The sequence below is a fragment of the Oncorhynchus nerka genome, linkage group LG3, assembly GCF_034236695.1.
Source record: "Oncorhynchus nerka isolate Pitt River linkage group LG3, Oner_Uvic_2.0, whole genome shotgun sequence".
NCBI lineage: Eukaryota > Metazoa > Chordata > Actinopteri > Salmoniformes > Salmonidae > Oncorhynchus > Oncorhynchus nerka.
This window is the reverse complement of record NC_088398.1, coordinates 85,042,112-85,062,111: the sequence shown is the minus strand read 5'-3', so window position 1 is coordinate 85,062,111 and position 20,000 is coordinate 85,042,112. Positions and strand designations below refer to the sequence as shown.

General features: G+C 49.2%; 1 protein-coding gene across 1 annotated transcript in view; it reads right to left on the bottom strand.

Moving 5' to 3' along the window:
* The window catches only part of LOC115124773 (neuropilin-2-like), a 342,903-nt gene that overhangs the window by 27,761 nt on the left and 295,142 nt on the right, over positions 1-20,000 (bottom strand). The window contains exons 17-18 of the mRNA XM_065005862.1: positions 19,160-19,256; positions 11,543-11,575 (exon numbers count right to left, since the gene is read on the bottom strand). Of these exons, the coding sequence (XP_064861934.1) occupies positions 11,543-11,575; positions 19,160-19,256 (130 nt within the window). The remainder of the gene's footprint in view (positions 1-11,542; positions 11,576-19,159; positions 19,257-20,000) is intronic.

Sequence of the window (20,000 nt, the reverse complement as noted above, 5' to 3'; positions counted from 1 at the left end):
GCCAACCCCAGCCCAGAAAGAGGCCCTCCGTCGGGGTAGTGGGCCGACATAACCCCCCCAGGCCCGGGGTAGTGGTTGTGGTTAGGCCCAGGGCCGTAATGAGAGCTGTGGTAGTGGGCACTCTGGTAGGACACTGAGTGCTGGCCGTTCTTCTTGGCTGCTAGTTGATAGCGGTGACAACAGAGAACCACGACCAGAGTGAATGATGCCAGGAGCAACAGACCCCCAACGCCGGCCATTACATAATACCAGTAGGGTGGGATGGGCTGCACTGACACCTCTGTGTCTACTGTGGGCTCGCTGGCACCCGGAAGAGCTCCCCCTGGTGGTAGAGCAGAGACACACAGAGAGTTGGCTTGGCAGGTAGAGATGAAGAAGCAGGACAGGCATGCAGAGTGCAGAGACGCTACTGGCTTTTTTTTTGCCTATCATTTTGTAGTTGATTTTATTTTGTCGATTTTTTTTTTTAATAGATTTAGCAAACAGATATATAGGCTTACAGAGGCTCATGCTCATTGGTTGGATCTTGATCGGCATATGCAAAGCAAAGCCAGTTTTATGCTGCTATAATTTTGGAGAATATCAATCATTCTTTGTAGGGAGCGGCAAGCAGGTTTTTCCCAGTGAAATCTGCCTGTGAAACAGAGTTCACCCAGACATTATATAGCATCCATTAAAGGCTCGTTTACATGTTAAATAGTTTTGTAAGCTCATGTGTAAATGAGACTGCAACATTAATTCACTCGATAGAAGAGAGAGAAAAACCTCCCTTGATTAAAACCTGAAACACATGCAGGTGTTATCGTAGACCAGAGCTTTGCAGGTGTTATCATAGTAGACCAGAGCTTTGCAGGTGTTATCATAGTAGACCAGAGCTTTGCAGGTGTTATCATAGACCAGAGCTTTGCAGGTGTTATCATAGTAGACCAGAGCTTTGCAGGTGTTATCATAGTAGACCAGAGCTTTGCAGGTTTTATCATAGTAGACCAGAGCTTTGCAGGTGTTATCATAGTAGACCAGAGCTTTGCAGGTGTTATCATAGTAGACCAGAGCGCTGCAGGTGTTATCATAGTAGACCAGAGCTTTACAGGTGTTATCATAGTAGACCAGAGCTTTACAGATGTTATCATAGTAGACCAGAGCTTTGCAGGTGTTATCATAGTAGACCAGAGCTTTGCAGGTGTTATCATAGACCAGAGCTTTGCAGGTGTTATCATAGTAGACCAGAGCGCTGCAGGTGTTATCATAGTAGACCAGAGCTTTGCAGGTGTTATCATAGTAGACCAGAGCTTTGCAGGTGTTATCATAGTAGACCAGAGATTTGCAGGTGTTATCGTAGACCAGAGCTTTGCAGGTGTTATCATAGTAGACCAGAGCTTTGCAGGTGTTATCATAGTAGACCAGAGCTTTGCAGGTGTGATCATAGTAGACCAGAGCTTTGCAGGTGTTATCATAGACCAGAGCTTTACAGGTGTTATCATAGAGTGGAGCTTTGCAGGTGTTATCATAGTAGACCAGAGCTTTGCAGGTGTTATCATAGTAGACCAGAGCTTTGCAGGTGTTATCATAGTAGACCAGAGCTTTGCAGGTGTTATCATAGACCAGAGCTTTGCAGGTGTTATCATAGTAGACCAGAGCTTTACAGGTGTTATCATAGACCAGAGCTTTGCAGGTGTTATCGTAGTAGACCAGAGCTTTACAGATGTTATCATAGTAGACCAGAGCTTTACAGATGTTATCATAGTAGACCAGAGCTTTGCAGGTGTTATCATAGTAGACCAGAGCTTTGCAGGTGTTATCATAGACCAGAGCTTTGCAGGTGTTATCATAGTAGACCAGAGATTTGCAGGTGTTATCATAGTAGACCAGAGCTTTGCAGGTGTTATCATAGTAGACCAGAGCTTTGCAGGTGTTATCATAGTAGACCAGAGCGCTGCAGGTGTTATCATAGTAGACCAGAGCTTTGCAGGTGTTATCATAGTAGACCAGAGCTTTGCAGGTGTTATCATAGTAGACCAGAGCTTTGCAGGTGTTATCATAGTAGACCAGAGCTTTGCAGGTGTTATCATAGACCAGAGCTTTACAGGTGTTATCATAGAGTGGAGCTTTGCAGGTGTTATCATAGTAGACCAGAGCTTTGCAGGTGTTATCATAGTAGACCAGAGCTTTACAGGTGTTATCATAGTAGACCAGAGCTTTGCAGGTGTTATCGTAGTAGACCAGAGCTTTACAGGTGTTATCGTAGTAGACCAGAGCTTTACAGGTGTTATCGTAGTAGACCAGAGCTTTGCAGGTGTTATCATAGTAGACCAGAGCGCTGCAGGTGTTATCATAGTAGACCAGAGCTTTACAGGTGTTATCATAGTAGACCAGAGCTTTACAGGTGTTATCATAGACCAGAGCTTTGCAGGTGTTATCATAGACCAAAGCCATACTTCTAAGACCATTTCTGACCTCTTCTCAGCTCTGCTGTTTGAATGAAAGACAGAAAGAGAGAGCAGGGGGACAGTTAGCTCTGGGAGAGAGCAGGGGGACAGTTAGCTCTGGGAGAGAGCAGGGAGACAGTTAGCTCTGGGAGAGAGCAGGGAGACAGTTAGCTCTGGGAGAGAGCAGGGAGACAGTTAGCTCTGGGAGAGAGCAGGGGGAGAGTTAGCTCTGGGAGAGAGCAGGGGGACAGTTAGCTCTGGGAGAGAGCAGGGGGACAGTTAGCTCTGGGAGAGAGCAGGGGGACAGTTAGCTCTGGGAGAGAGCAGGGAGACAGTTAGCTCTGGGAGAGAGCAGGGGGACAGTTAGCTCTGGGAGAGAGCAGGGGGACAGTTAGCTCTGGGAGAGAGCAGGGGGACAGTTAGCTCTGGGAGAGAGCAGGGAGACAGTTAGCTCTGGGAGAGAGCAGGGGGACAGTTATCTCTGGGAGAGAGCAGGGGGACAGTTAGCTCTGGGAGAGAGCAGGGAGACAGTTAGCTCTGGGAGAGAGCAGGGGGACATTTAGCTCTGGGGAGAGCAGGGGGACAGTTAGCTCTGGGAGAGAGCAGGGGGACAGTTAGCTCTGGGAGAGGCAGGGGACAGTTAGCTCTGGGAGAGAGCAGGGGGACAGTTAGCTCTGGGAGAGAGCAGGGGGACAGTTAGCTCTGGGAGAGAGCAGGGGGACAGTTAGCTCTGGGAGAGAGCAGGGGGACAGTTAGCTCTGGGAGAGAGCAGGGGGACAGTTAGATCTGGGAGAGAGCAGGGGGACAGTTAGCTCTGGGAGAGAGCAGGGGACAGTTAGCTCTGGGAGAGAGCAGGGGGGACAGTTATCTCTGGGGAGAGCAGGGGGACAGTTAGCTCTGGGAGAGAGCAGGGGGACAGTTAGCTCTGGGAGAGAGCAGGGGGACAGTTAGCTCTGGGAGAGAGCAGGGGGACAGTTAGATCTGGGAGAGAGCAGGGGGACAGTTAGCTCTGGGAGAGAGCAGGGGGACAGTTAGCTCTGGGAGAGAGCAGGGGGACAGTTATCTCTGGGAGAGAGCAGGGGGACAGTTATCTCTCTAGCGGGACACTTAACTCTCTAGCAGGACAGTTAGCTCTCTAGAGGGACAGTTAGCGAGTGGTCACATTCAGATTCTCTGGTTTTCTTACATTCATGATTGTCTGCCAGTCTTTTCTAACTCAAGTCAAACATCTCCATGGAAACCACCCCAACAGCCAAACACACACGTCCAGTCAAATCTCCCATCTCACACTCATCCTCCACAGAATAACACAGAGGATGCGTTCCAAATGGCACCCTATTCCCTATATAGTGCACTACTTTAGACCAGAGCCCTATTCCCTATATAGTGCACTACTATAGACCAGAGCCCTATTCCCTATATAGTGCACTACTTTAGACCAGAGCCCTATTCCCTATATAGTGCACTACTTTAGACCAGAGCCCTATTCCCTATATAGTGCACTACTATAGACCAGGGCCCTATTCCCTATATAGTGCACTACTTTAGACCAGAGCCCTATTCCCTATATAGTGCACTACTTTAGACCAGAGCCCTATTCCCTATATAGTGCACTACTATAGACCAGAGCCCTATTCCCTATATAGTGCACTACTATAGACCAGAGCACTATTCCCTATATAGTGAACTACTATAGACCAGAGCCCTATTCCCTATATAGTGCACTACTATAGACCAGAGCCCTATTTCCTATGTAGTGCACTACTCTAGACCAGAGCCCTATTCCCTATGTAGTGCATTACTATAGACCAGAGCCCTATTCCCTATATAGTGCACTACTATAGACCAGAGCCCTATTCCCTATATAGTGCACTACTATAGACCAGAGCCCTATTCCCTATATAATGCACTACTATAGACCAGAGCCCTATTCCCTATATAGTGCACTACTTTAGACCAGAGCCCTATTCCCTATATAGTGCACTACTATAGACCAGGGCCCTATTCCTATGTAGTGCACTACTATAGACCAGAGCCCTATTCCCTATATAGTGCACTACTATAGACCAGAGCCCTATTCCCTATATAGTGCACTACTATAGACCAGAGCACTATTCCCTATATAGTGAACTACTATAGACCAGAGCCCTATTCCCTATATAGTGCACTACTATAGACCAGAGCCCTATTTCCTATGTAGTGCACTACTCTAGACCAGAGCCCTATTCCCTATGTAGTGCATTACTATAGACCAGAGCCCTATTCCCTATATAGTGCACTACTATAGACCAGAGCCCTATTCCCTATATAGTGCACTACTATAGACCAGAGCCCTATTCCCTATATAATGCACTACTATAGACCAGAGCCCTATTCCCTATATAGTGCACTACTTTAGACCAGAGCCCTATTCCCTATATAGTCACTACTATAGACCAGAAACCTATTCCCTATGTAGTGCACTACTTTAGACCAGAGCCCTATTCAAAATATAGTCACTACTATAGACCAGAAACCTATTCCCTATGTAGTGCACTACTATAGACCAGAGCCCTATTCCCTATATAGTGCACTACTATAGACCAGAGCCCTATTCCCTATGTAGTGCACTACTTTAGACCAGAGCCCTATTCCCTATATAGTGTACTACTATAGACCAGAGCCCGATGGGGAATAGGGTGCCATTTAGGAGGATATATAACTGACTCCACATTTCATTCCCGTAGAATAAGCCTCTTGAAGAGAGGAGGGAGGAGGGAGAGTCTCTTGAAGAGAGGAGGGAGACTCCGTGTAGAATAGACGAGAGGAGGGAGGAGGGAGACTCCGTGTAGAATAGAAGAGAGGAGGGAGGAGGGAGACTCCGTGTAGAATAGAAGAGAGGAGGGAGGAGGGAGACTCCGTGTAGAATAGAAGAGAGGAGGGAGGAGGGAGACTCCGTGTAGAATAGAAGAGAGGAGGGAGACTCCGTGTAGAATAGAAGAGAGGAGGGAGGAGGGAGAGTCTCTTGAAGAGAGGAGGGAGACTCCGTGTAGAATAGAAGAGAGGAGGGAGGAGGGAGACTCTCTTGAAGAGAGGAGGGAGACTCCGTGTAGAATAGAAGAGAGGAGGGAGGAGGGAGACTCTCTTGAAGAGAGGGGGTAGACTCCGTGTAGAATAGAAGAGAGGACGGAGGAGGGAGACTCCGTGTAGAATAGAAGAGAGGACGGAGGAGGGAGACTCTCTTGAAGAGAGGAGGGAGACTCCGTGTAGAATAGAAGAGAGGAGGGAGGAGGGAGACTCCGTGTAGAATAGAAGAGAGGACGGAGGAGGGAGACTCCGTGTAGAATAGAAGAGAGGACGGAGGAGGGAGACTCTCTTGAAGAGAGGAGGGACACTCCGTGTAGAATAGAAGAGAGGAGGGAGGAGGGAGACTCCGTGTAGAATAGAAGAGAGGAGGGAGGAGGGAGACTCTCTTGAAGAGAGGAGGGAGACTCCGTGTAGAATAGACGAGAGGAGGGAGGAGGGAGACTCCGTGTAGAATAGAAGAGAGGAGGGAGGAGGGAGACTCCGTGTAGAATAGAAGAGAGGAGGGAGGAGGGAGACTCCGTGTAGAATAGAAGAGAGGAGGGAGGAGGGAGACTCCGTGTAGAATAGAAGAGAGGAGGGAGACTCCGTGTAGAATAGAAGAGAGGAGGGAGGAGGGAGAGTCTCTTGAAGAGAGGAGGGAGACTCCGTGTAGAATAGAAGAGAGGAGGGAGGAGGGAGACTCTCTTGAAGAGAGGAGGGAGACTCCGTGTAGAATAGAAGAGAGGAGGGAGGAGGGAGACTCTCTTGAAGAGAGGGGGTAGACTCCGTGTAGAATAGAAGAGAGGACGGAGGAGGGAGACTCCGTGTAGAATAGAAGAGAGGACGGAGGAGGGAGACTCTCTTGAAGAGAGGAGGGAGACTCCGTGTAGAATAGAAGAGAGGAGGGAGGAGGGAGACTCCGTGTAGAATAGAAGAGAGGACGGAGGAGGGAGACTCCGTGTAGAATAGAAGAGAGGACGGAGGAGGGAGACTCTCTTGAAGAGAGGAGGGACACTCCGTGTAGAATAGAAGAGAGGAGGGAGGAGGGAGACTCCGTGTAGAATAGAAGAGAGGAGGGAGGAGGGAGACTCTCTTGAAGAGAGGAGGAGACTCCGTGTAGAATAGAAGAGAGGAGGGAGGAGGGAGAGTCTCTTGAAGAGAGGAGGAGACTCCGTGTAGAATAGAAGAGAGGAGGGAGGAGGGAGACTCTCTTGAAGAGAGGAGGGAGGAGGGAGACTCCGTGTAGAATAGAAGAGAGGAGGCAGGAGGGAGACTCTCTTGAAGATAGGAGGGAGACTCCGTGTAGAATAGAAGAGAGGAGGGAGGAGGGAGACTCTCTTGAAGAGAGGAGGGAGACTCCGTGTAGAATAGAAGAGAGGAGGGAGGAGGGAGAGTCTCTTGAAGAGAGGAGGGAGACTCCGTGTAGAATAGAAGAGAGGAGGGAGGAGGGAGACTCTCTTGAAGAGAGGAGGGAGGAGGGAGACTCCGTGTAGAATAGAAGAGAGGAGGCAGGAGGGAGACTCTCTTGAAGATAGGAGGGAGACTCCGTGTAGAATAGAAGAGAGGAGGGAGGAGGGAGAGTCTCTTGAAGAGAGGAGGGAGACTCCGTGTAGAATAGAAGAGAGGAGGGAGGAGGGAGACTCTCTTGAAGAGAGGAGGGAGACTCCGTGTAGAATAGAAGAGAGGAGGGAGGAGGGAGACTCCGTGTAGAATAGAAGAGAGGAGGGAGACTCCGTGTAGAATAGAAGAAAGGAGGGAGGAGGGAGACTCTCTTGAAGAGAGGAGGGAGACTCCGTGTAGAATAGAAGAGAGGAGGGAGGAGGGAGACTCTCTTGAAGAGAGGAGGGAGACTCCGTGTATGGTGCTGAATTCAGACGCGGTGACGGCAGTGAGGGATGATGGCTGTCGGACTGTTGTTATTCACCCCATTTAAATTAAACGGATAGAGGGAGAGAGATTAGGTCCTACATTGCTTTGACTGATCGCATTTCTTTCCACAGGGGGGTGAAAAAAAGTGAAAAGTATATATCTTTGAAATAGTTTTCACAAACCAGCTGTTTATGTCTGAACTCAGAATCAAAATGGCGTTCTCCAAAATAACATGGTTGCTGTGCTGAAACGTCCCATCAGGTACCCTGATTTCAGTTGTCTCCATGTAAACAGGATTATTAGGGGGAAAAAATTATCCTTGCAATGCAATGCATAGATAAACGTTTAAATCAAAACGATTATATGAATCTAAATATTCTGCAATAATCGTATTATTGTGCATGTACTCAATGACACCACCCTCTCTGAGTTTAACAACACAACGGAATAACAAGTAGCACTTCTGCGTTGTGCTGAAGGACGGGAGATCATAACAGGGTATCGTGAGGTGTTTCTGCATTATTCGGTTCACCTTTTTAATATGTACAGAAGGGTATAGAACGGATGCAGGACCTCAGACATGCAGGGGACGCATAGAATGGACCTCAGACATGCAGGGGACATAGAATGGACCTCAGACATACAGGGGACACATAGAACGGACCTCAGACATGCAGGGGACACATAGAATGGACCTCGGACATGCAGGGACACATATAATGGACCTCAGACATGCAGGGGACACATGCTGTGCTCATAATGCTGGGATGCAACATGTTGCTACATCCTGATACCAGCGGAACACAGCCGATTCCAACCACACCTCGGCCGGAAGAAGAGTTTGTGTTCTGTTTCATTAAACTGACGTGATTTTTGTGGGCATTTTTCGCTCTTTCCACGACCAGGTAAAAGATACGATCCCTTATTGATGTCACTTGTTAAATCCACTCCAATCAGTGTAGACGAAGGGGAGGAGACAGGTTGAAGAAGGATTTATAAGCCCTGAGACAATGGAGACATGGATTGTGTACGTGCCATTCAGAGGGTGAATGGGCAAGACAAAATATTTAAGTGCCTTTGAATGGGGTACGGTAGTAGGTACCTTTGAACAGGGTATGGTAGTAGGTACCTTTGAACAGGGTATGGTAGTAGGTACCTTTGAACAGGGTATGGTAGTAGGTACCTTTGAACAGGGTAGGGTAGTAGGTACCTTTGAACAGGGTACGGTAGTAGGTACCTTTGAACAGGGTATGGTAGTAGGTACCTTTGAACAGGGTATGGTAGTAGGTACCTTTGAACGGGGGGTAGTAGGTAGTAGGTGCCTTTGAACAGGGTATGGTAGTAGGTACCTTTGAACAGGGTATGGTAGTAGGTACCTTTGAAGGTACCTTTGAACAGGGGTATGGTAGTAGGTACCTTTGAACAGGGTATGGTAGTAGGTACCTTTGAACAGGTGCCTTTGAACAGGGTGTGGTAGTAGGTACCTATGAACAGGGTATGGTAGTAGGTACCTTTGAACAGGGTATGGTAGTAGGTACCTTTGAACAGGGTATGGTAGTAGTTACCTTTGAACAGGGTATGGTAGTAGGTACCTTTGAACAGGGTAGGGTAGTAGGTACCTTTGAACAGGGTACGGTAGTAGGTACCTTTGAACAGGGTATGGTAGTAGGTACCTTTGAACAGGGTATGGTAGTAGGTACCTTTGAACGGGGTATGGTAGTAGGTGCCTTTGAACAGGGTGTGGTAGTAGGTACCTATGAACAGGGTATGGTAGTAGGTACCTTTGAACAGGGTATGGTAGTAGGTACCTTTGAACAGGGTACGGTAGTAGGTACCTTTGAACAGGGTACGGTAGTAAGTACCTTTGAACAGGGTACGGTAGTAGGTACCTTTGAACAGGGTATGGTAGGGTACCTTTACAGGGTAGTAGTAGGTACCTTTTTGTAACCTTTGAACAGGGTATGGTAGTAGGTACCTTTGAACAGGGTATGGTAGTAGGTACCTTTGAATGGGGGTATGGTAGTAGGTGCCTTTGAACAGGGTTTAGTAGGTACCTATGAACAGGGTATAGTAGTAGGTACCTTTGAACAGGGTATGGTAGTAGGTATGGTAGTAGTAGGTACCTTTGAACAGGGTAGTAAGTACCTTTGAACGGGGTATGGTAGTAGGTACCTTTGAACGGGGTATGGTAGTAGGTACCTTTGAACGGGGTATGGTAGTAGGTACCTTTGAATGGGGTATGGTAGTAGGGACATTTGAACAGGGTATGGTAGAAGGTACCTTTGAACTGGGTATGGTAGTAGGTACCTTTGAACAGGGTATGGTAGTAGGTACCTTTGAACGGGGTATGGTAGTAGGTACCTTTGAATGGGGTATGGTAGTAGGTACCTTTGAACGGGGTATGGTAGTAGGTACCTTTGAACGGGGTATGGTAGTAGGTACCTTTGAATGGGGTATGGTAGTAGGGACATTTGAACAGGGTATGGTAGAAGGTACCTTTGAACTGGGTATGGTAGTAGGTACCTTTGAACAGGGTATGGTAGTAGGTACCTTTGAACGGGGTATGGTAGTAGGTACCTTTGAACAGGATACGGTAGAAGGTACCAGGTGCACCGGTTTGAGTCAAGAACTGCAACGCCGCTGGGTTTTTCACACTCAACAGTTTCCTGTGTGTATCAAGAATGGTCCACCACCCAAAGGACATCCAGCCAACTTGACAACTGTGGGAAGCATTGGAGTCAACATGGGCCAGAATCCCTGGAGTCAACATGGCCCAGCATCCCTGGAGTCAACATGGGCCAGTATCCCTGGAGTCAACATGGCCCAGCATCCCTGGAGTCAACATGGGCCAGTATCCCTGGAGTCAACATGGCCCAGCATCCCTGGAGTCAACATGACCCAGCATCCCTGGAATCAACATGGGCCAGTATCCCTGGAGTCAACATGGGCCAGCATCCCTGGAGTCAACATGGGCCAGCATCCCTGGAGTCAACATGGGCCAGCATCCCTGGAGTCAACATGGGCCAGCATCCCTGGAGTCAACATGGGCCAGTATCCCTGGAGTCAACATGGGCCAGTATCCCTGGAGTCAACATGGGCCAGCATCCCTGGAGTCAACATGGGCCAGTATCCCTGGAGTCAACATGGGCCAGTATCCCTGGAGTCAACATGGGCCAGCATCCCTGGAGTCAACATGGGCCAGCATCCCTGGAGTCAACATGGGCCAGCATCCCTGGAGTCAACATGGGCCAGTATCCCTGGAGTCAACATGGGCCAGTATCCCTGGAGTCAACATGGGCCAGCATCCCTGGAGTCAACATGGGCCAGTATCCCTGGAGTCAACATGACCCAGCATCCCTGTGGAACGCTTTCTACACCTTGTGGAGTCAACACGGGCCAGCATCCCTGGAGTCAACATGGGCCAGTATCCCTGGAGTTAACATGACCCAGCATCCCTGTGGAACGCTTTCTACACCTTGTGGAGTCAACATGGACCAGCATCCCTGTGGAACGCTTTCTACACCTTGTGGAGTCAACATGGGCCAGAATCCCTGTGGAACGCTTTCTACACCTTGTGGAGTCAACATGGGCCAGCATCCCTGGAGTCAACATGGACCAGTATTCCTGGAGTCAACATGACCCAGCATCCCTGTGGAACGCTTTCTACACCTTGTGGAGTCAACATGGACCAGCATCCCTGTGGAACGCTTTCTACACCTTGTGGAGTCAACATGGGCCAGAATCCCTGTGGAACGCTTTCTACACCTTGTGGAGTCAACATGGGCCAGAATCCCTGGAGTCAACATGGGCCAGTATTCCTGGAGTCAACATGACCCAGCATCCCTGTGGAACGCTTTCTACACCTTGTGGAGTCAACATGACCCAGCATCCCTGTGGAACGCTTTCTACACCTTGTGGAGTCAATGCCCCAAAGAATTGAGGCTGTTCTGAGGTTAAAAGCAGGTGCAACGCAATATTTGGAAGGTGTTCCTAATGTTTTGTACACTCAGTGTAGTTCGACACCAAATAGAACCAGGTCAATTAAATCAGGTAATAGAATCAGTTAAATGTGGGTCCATGGACCAGAGTGCACTGCAAGCTGGACAGAGAAACAAGCAGAAAGCAACAAACATTCAAACGGGAAGTAGACAAATGTTCGCACAGGAAACAGGAAGTAGACGTCAAAGACGAGGACAACTCACCAGTCATGTCTGGAGGGAATGCAGCGAAGGGCTCTGGAAGAGATAAAAGAAGGAATACATTTTTATTAATCTAGCAAATAAAGAAATCAAATGGACAGATGATGGTATAAATGTAATGAATGACACTCGTCAACAATTACTGGCCCCAGTGGGAATCAGGTAAGGAGAGGACAGACAGGCATTCTTCCTCAGTGTGTTAGCCGTGTTTTAGTGAGTATTATAAGGGTGAACTAATGGCTTCCAGACTCGTTAAGAGAGGATGATTAGACTGAAAGGAGACAGGGAGATGAGACTGAGAGGAGAGAGGAAGGTGAGACTGAGAGGAGAAGAAGGAGGTGAGACTGAGAGGAGAGAGGGAGGTGAGACTGAGAGGAGAGAGGGAAATGAGACTGAGAGAAGAGAGGGAGATGAGACTGAGAGGAGAAGGTGAGACTGAGAGGAGAGAGGAAGATGAGACTGAGAGGAGAGAAGAAGGTGAGACTGAGAGGAGATAAGGAGATGAGACTGAGAGGAGAAGGTGAGACTGAGAGGAGAGAGGAAGATGAGACTGAGAGTAGAGAAGAAGGTGAGACTGAGAGGAGAGAGGGAGATGAGACTGAGAGGAGAGAGGGAGATGAGACTGAGAGGAGAGAAGAAGATGAGACTGAGAGGAGAGAAGAAGATGAGACTGAGAGGAGAGAGGAAGGTGAGACTGAGAGGAGAGAAGAAGATGAGACTGAGAGGAGAGAAGAAGATGAGACTGAGAGGAGAGAGGGAGATGAGACTGAGAGGAGAGAGGGAGATGAGACTGAGAGGAGAGAGGAAGGTGAGACTGAGAGGAGAGAAGAAGACGAGACTGAGAGGAGAGAGGGAGATGAGACTGAGAGGAGAGAGGAAGATGAGACTGAGAGGGGAAGATGAGACTGAGAGGAGAGAGGGAGGTGAGACTGAGAAGAGAGAGGAAGGTGAGACTGAGAAGAGAGAAGAAGATGAGACTGAGAGGAGAGAGGGAGATGAGACTGAGAGGAGAGAGGAAGATGAGACTGAGAGGAAAAGGTGAGACTGAGAGGAGAAGGTGAGACTGAGAGGAGAGAGGAAGATGAGACTGAGAGGAGAGTGGGAGATGAGACTGAGAGGAGAGAGGGAGGTGAGACTGAGAGGAGAGAGGAAGGTGAGACTGAGAGGAGAAGGTGAGACTGAGAGGAGAGAGGAAGGTGAGACTGAGAGGAGAGAGGAAGTTGAGACTGAGAGGAGAAGGTGAGACTGAGAGGAGAAGGTGAGACTGAGAGGAAAGAGGAAAATGAGACTGAGAGGAGAGAGGGAGATGAGACTGAGAGGAGAGAGGGAGATGAGACTGAGAGGAGAGAGGAAGGTGAGACTGAGAGGAGAGAGGAAGGTGAGACTGAGAGGAGAAGGTGAGACTGAGAGGAGAAGGTGAGACTGTGAGGAGAAGGTGAGACTGAGAGGAGAAGGTGAGACTGAGAGGAAAGAGGAAGATGAGACTGAGAGGAGAGAGGGAGATGAGACTGAGAGGAGAGAGGGAGATGAGACTGAGAGGAGAGAGGAAGGTGAGACTGAGAGGAGAAGGAGGTGAGACTGAGAGGAGAGAGGAAGATGAGACTGAGAGGAGAGAGGAAGATGAGACTGAGAGGAGAAGGTGAGACTGAGAGGAGAAGGTGAGACTGAGAGGAAAGAGGAAGATGAGACTGAGAGGAGAGAGGGAGATGAGACTGAGAGGAGAGAGGGAGATGAGACTGAGAGGAGAGAGGAAGGTGAGACTGAGAGGAGAGAGGAAGGTGAGACTGAGAGGAGAAGGTGAGACTGAGAGGAGAAGGTGAGACTGTGAGGAGAAGGTGAGACTGAGAGGAGAAGGTGAGACTGAGAGGAAAGAGGAAGATGAGACTGAGAGGAGAGAGGGAGATGAGACTGAGAGGAGAGAGGGAGATGAGACTGAGAGGAGAGAGGAAGGTGAGACTGAGAGGAGAAGGAGGTGAGACTGAGAGGAGAGAGGAAGATGAGACTGAGAGGAGAGAGGAAGATGAGACTGAGAGGAGAAGGTGAGACTGAGAGGAGAGAGGGAGATGAGACTGAGAGGAGAGAGGAAGATGAGACTGAGAGGAGAGAGGAAGATGGGGTTGGGGGGGGCTGAGGGAACATAGAAGGAACATTGAAGGCTTAATCAGAACGGTTGGGATTATGGAATGTTGAGAAAATTAACCAGCAGAGACAGAGACAGAGACAGGGTTCTCTTGGCAGGCTGACTGACTGACTGGGTTGCCTGATGTCCGTGTCAATAATTAACCCTCCTGTACTGCATCTGGCAGGGAGTGAGTCTGTCTAGTAATTTCTTCTGACAGCAGTCTCTTCTCTGTTTACCAAAAAAAAGAGGAGAGGGAGAAGAGAAGCGAAGGAGAAGAGAGGGAGGAGAGATGGAGGAGAGGGAGGAGAGAGGGAGGAGAGAAGGGGGAGATGGAGAAGAGGAGGAGGAGGAGAGAAGGAGGAGAGAAGGGAGAGAGGGAGAAGAGGAGTAGGAGGAGAGAAGGAGGAGAGGGAGAAGAGAATGAGGAGAGGGAAGAGAAGGGAAAGAGAAGAGAGGGAGGAGAGATGGAGGAGAGGGAGGAGAGAGGGAGGAGAGAAGGGGGAGATGGAGAAGAGGAGGAGGAGGAGAGAAGGAGGAGAGAAGGGAGAGAGGGAGAAGAGGAGTAGGAGGAGAGAAGGAGAGGGAGAAGAGAATGAGGAGAGGGAAGAGAAGGGAAAGAGAAGAGAGGGAGGAGAGATGGAAGAGGGAGGAGGGAGGAGGAGAGAAGGGGGAGATGGAGAAGAGGAGGAGGAGGAGAGAAGGAGGAGAGAAGGGAGAGAGGGAGAAGAGGAGTAGGAGGAGAGAAGGAGAGGAGAAGAGAATGAGGAGAGGGAAGAGAAGGGAAGGAGAAGAGAAGGAGGAGAGATGGAGGAGAGGGAGGAGAGAGGGAGGAGAGAAGGGGGAGATGGAGAAGAGGAGGAGGAGGAGGAGGAGAGAAGGAGGAGAGAAGGAAGAGAGGGAGAAGAGGAGTAGGAGGAGAGAAGGAGGAGAGGGAGAAGAGAAGGAGGAGAGGAATACGAGGGAGGAGAGAAGGGGGAGAGGGAGAAGAGGGAGAGAAGGAAGAGAGGGAGGAGAGAAGGTGGAGAGAGGGAGGAGAGAAGGTGGAGAGAGAGAGGAGAGGAGGAATAGAAGGATGAGAGAGAGAAGAGAAGGAGGAGAGGAAGAAGGATGAATTGAAACATAGATTAGGATGGAAGCCCAGGGGCGTTGTGTGGCCTACTTTCTAGTAGATCTTTCCTTCTTCTTTTTCTCCGGTGTGAACTTGACAGAGTGTGAGAGAAAGGGAGAGAGATCGTGAGAGAGTGTGTGTGTGTGAGAGAGAGCCCAAGCACCTCACATAGGAACAATAGACACCCTCCCAGACCAGCGAGACACCCTCCCAGACCAGCGAGACACCCTCCCAGACCAGCGAGACACCCTCCCAGACCAGGGAGACACCCTCCCAGACCAGCGAGACACCCTCCCAGACCAGGGAGACACCCTCCCAGACCAGGGAGACACCCTCCCAGACCAGCGAGACACCCTCCCAGACCAGCGAGACACCCTCCCAGACCAGCGAGACACCCTCCCAGACCAGCGAGACACCCTCCCAGACCAGCGAGACACCCTCCCAGACTAGGGAGACACCCTCCCAGACCAGCGAGACACCCTCCCAGACCAGCGAGACACCCTCCCAGACCAGCGAGACACCCTCCCAGAACAGGAGACACCCTCCCAGACCAGGGAGACACCCTCCCAGACCAGCGCGACACCCTCCCAGAACATGGAGACACCCTCCCAGACCAGGTAGACACCCTCCCAGACCAGCGAGACACCCTCCCAGAACAGGGAGACACCCTCCCAGACCAGCGAGACACCCTCCCAGAACATGGAAACACCCTCCCAGACCTGGGAGACACCCTCCCAGACCAGCGAGACACCCTCCCAGAACATGGAGACACCCTCCCAGACCTGGGACACACCCTCCCAGACCAGCGAGACACCCTCCCAGAACATGGAGACACCCTCCCAGACCAGGGAGACACCCTCCCAGACCAGCGAGACACCCTCCCAGAACACAGGTAACTTCCACAAAGCTGTGAACGATCTAAGAGACAAGGCAAGAAGCCTAGCCTAGCCTAGCCTAGCCTCTATGCCCTCAAAAGGAACACAAAATTCAACGTACCAATTAGGATCGGACTAAAAGTACCTAAATCAGTTTTTTATTTAGTTTTTTTATTTCACCTTTATTTAACCAGGTAGGCTAGTTGAGAACAAGTTCTCATTTGCAACTACGACCTGGCCAAGATAAAGCATAGCAGTGTGAACAGACATTTTGCATACATTGTGTGCAAAAGGCATGAGGAGGTAGGCGAATAATTACAATTTAGCAGATTAACACTGGAGTGATAAATGATCAGATGAACATGTGCAGGTAGAGATACTGGTGTGCAAAAGAGCAGAAAAGTAAATAAAATAAAAACAGTATGGGGATGAGGTAGGTAAATTGGGTGGGCTATTTACAGATGGACTATGTACAGCTGCAGTGATCGGTTAGCTGCTCAGATAGCAGATGTTTAAAGTTGGTGAGGGAGATAAAATTCTCCAACTTCAGAGATTTTTGCAATTCGTTTCAGTCACAGGCAGCAGAGAACTGGAACGAAAGGCGGCCAAATGAGGTGTTGGCTTTAGGGATGATCAGTGAGATACACCTGCTGGAGCGCGTACTACGGATGGGTGTTGCCATCGTGACCAGTGAACTGAGATAAGGCGGAGCTTTACCTAGCATGGACTTGTAGATGACCTGGAGCCAGTGGGTCTGGCGACGAATATGTAGCGAGGGCCAGCCGACTAGAGCATACAGGTCGCAGTGGTGGGTGGTATAAGGTGATTTTGGTGACAAAACGGATGGCACTGTGATAAACTGCATCCAGTTTGCTGAGTAGAGTATTGGAAGCTATTTTCTAAATGACATCGCCGAAGTCGAGGATCGGTAGGATGGTCAGTTTTACGAGGGTAAGTTTGGCGGCGTGAGTGAAGGAGGCTTTGTTGCAGAATAGAAAGCAGACTCTAGATTTGATTTTAGATTGGAGATGTTTGATATGAGTCTGGAAGGAGAGTTTGCAGTCTAGCCAGACACCTAGGTACTTATAGATGTCCACATATTCTAGGTCGGAACCATCCAGGGTGGTGATGCTGGTCAGGCGTGCGGGTGCAGGCAGCGATCGGTTGAAAAGCTTTTGGTTTTACTAGCGTTTAAGAGCAGTTGGAGGCCACGGAAGGAGTGTTGTATGGCATTGAAGCTCGTCTGGAGGTTAGATAGCACAGTGTCCAAGGACGGGCCGGAAGTATATAGAATGGTGTCGTCTGCGTAGAGGTGGATCAGGGAATCGCCCGCAGCAAGAGCAACATCATTGAAGGCAAGGCATTGAAGTTAAATTACTCTCTATGGCTATGAGGTCTGGGATCCACTCACCAACCAATAATTCACAAATAGCAACAAACCCCCAAGTATCCCCAGAGTACAAAGCAAAACCCCCAAATAATGCACGTAGAGCAGAATTATATAAGTCCAGAAAAGAGCTGTTAAATTCCACAACCACCTAAAGGATGATGCCCAACCCTTCCATCACAAAGAAACTCCCCAGGACAGCAACACAATAAGACCAAACCAAATCATGAGAAAACAAAAAGATAATTATTTGAAACATTGGAAAGAATTAACAAAAAAACAGATCAAACTAGAATGCTATTTGGCCCTAAACAGAGAGTACACAGTGGCAGAAAACCTGACCACCGTGACTGACCCAAACTAACAAAAAACATAACTATGTACAGACTCAGTGAGCATAGCCTTGCTATTGAGAGAGGCAAACCTGGCTCTCAACAGAAGACAGGATATGTTGCCACTGTCCTCAAAATGAGGTGGAAACTGAGCTGCACTTTCTAACCTTCCTGCAAAATGTACGATCGTATTAGAGATACATATTTCCCTTAAATTACACAGATCCACAAAGAAATTAAACACAAATCAAATTTGGAAAAACTCCTGTATCTATTAAGCAAAATAGCCCAGTGTCCTATCAGAAAAATGTGTGACCTGCTGCCACAAGAAAAGGTCAACCAGTGGATCAGAAACACCAATGAAATATAACCTAAAAGGAAAAAATATAAAGTAAGTTTGTTCTGAAGTATCTGAGCGATATAAGAAAGATCAGGAAACATATTTATTTTTAAATGTATTTAATATTTTGCAGTCTCCTCCCCCTCCTCCCTCTCCTCTCCTCCCTCCTCCCTCTCCTCCCATCCCTCCCTCTCCTCCCATCCCTCCCTCCTCCTCTCCTCCCATCCCTCCCTCCTCCCCTCCTCCCATCCCTCCCTCCTCCCTCTCCTCCCATCCCTCCCTCCTCCCTCTCCTCCCATCCCTCCCCCTCCTCCTATACTTTACTTCCATACATTCGTTCAGCACCTGGGGACCTTCAGATGAGTCTTGTGAGGCCTGTGGGCCTAGAGAAAAACAACCGACGAGAGAGTCTCATCTTTCCATCAAGATGGAAAGATGGATGCAGTGGGATGAGATACATCCCCCCCCCAGATATATCTGGCTTAAACTGATGAGATGCATCCCCCCCAGATATATCTGGCTTAAACTGATGAGATGCATCCCCCCCAGATATATCTGGCTTAAACTGATGAGATGCATCCCCCCCAGATATATCTGGCTTAAACTGATGAGATGCATCCCCCCCAGATATATCTGGTTTAAACTGATGAGATGCATCCCCCCCAGATATATCTGGCTTAAACTGATGAGATGCATCCCCCCCAGATATCTCTGGTTTAAACTGATGAGATGAATCCCCCCAGATATCTCTGTCTTAAACTGATGAGATGCTCCCCCCCAGATATCTCTGGCTTAAACTGATGAGATGCATCCCCCCCAGATATATCTGGCTTAAACTGATGAGATGCATCCCCCCAGATATCTCTGGCTTAAACTGATGAGATGAATCCCCCCAGATATCTCTGGCTTAAACTGATGTGATGCATCCCCCCAGATATCTCTCTCCACCATAGTCCCAAGTTCCAAGGAAAAGAAGGTAACATGTCTAAATGATTAGTTCTCACGTCTGTAACCATGAAGTGCTTTGAAAGGCTGGTCACCGACAACAATGAGACAGGCTATAGGGAGGATAGGTCAGAGACCTGGTCGGGTGTGCCAGGACAACAACCTCTCCCTCAACGTGATCAAGACAAAGAAGATGATTGTGGACTACAGGAAAAAGAGAACCGAGCACGCCCTCACTCTCATCGATGGGGCTGTAGTGGAGCAGGTTGAGAGCTTCAAGTTCCTTGGTGTCCACATCACCAACAAACTAACATGGTCCAAACACACCAAGACGGTTGTGAAGAGGGCACGACAAAACCTAGTCCCCCTCAGGAGACAGAAAAGATTTGGCATGGGTCCTCTGACTGTCTGGTTCTCTGACTGTGCTTTGCTGTACTTCAGCCAGCCTGCCCCTCCCAGCCTGCCCCTCCCAGACAGACAGAGCAGTGAGGGTTAGGTGTGGAGGACTTACGTGTGCACTGTTCCAGCTCTGTACTAGAGCTCATGTGAATGTTGTCTATCCAGATGTGTCCTCTGTTTCCGTGCTCAAAGTAACCCTCAATCACCACCTGACAAAGAGGATCGGAGAGAAAGGAAGCGTAACAGTCTAAGAGGTGAGGATGTAGTTCGGAGCACGTCTGTAACCATGAAGTGCTTTGAAAGGCTGAAGTCACCGAGGAAAAAACAGATGGAAAGGACATGCTATAGGGAGATAGGTCAGGAGACGGAAGGTCGGGTGTGCCAGGACAACAGGACCTCTCCCTCAACGTGATCAAGACAAAGAGAGAGCGGATTGTGGACTACAGGAAAAAGAGAGAAAGGACGCCCTCACTCTCATCGATGGGGCTGTAGTGGAGCAGGTTGAGAGCTTCAAGAGGAAGGTGGCGGACATCACCAAGCAGAAACTAACATGGAGCCAAGGACACCAAGACGGTTGTGAAGAGAGGCAGAGGAGACGGACAAAAACCTAGTCCCCTCAGGAGAGGAGAGAAAGCGGATTTGGCATGGGTCCTCTGAGGAAGTCTGGTTCTCGGAAAGGACTGCTGTACTTCAGAGGAAGCCAGGAGAAGGAAAGAGAAAAGCAGCCTGCCCCTCCCAGACAGACAGAGCAGTGAAACGGGTTAGGTGTGGAGGGAGAACGAAAAGTGCACTGTTCCAGCTCTGTACTAGAGCTCATGTGAATGTTGTCTATCCAGATGTGTCCTCTGTTTCCGTGCTCAAAGTAACCCTCAATCACCACCTGACAAAGAGGATCGGAGAGAAGAGGAGAGGAGCGTGAGAGGAGTGAAGAGGAGAGGATGTGAGAGGAGCGG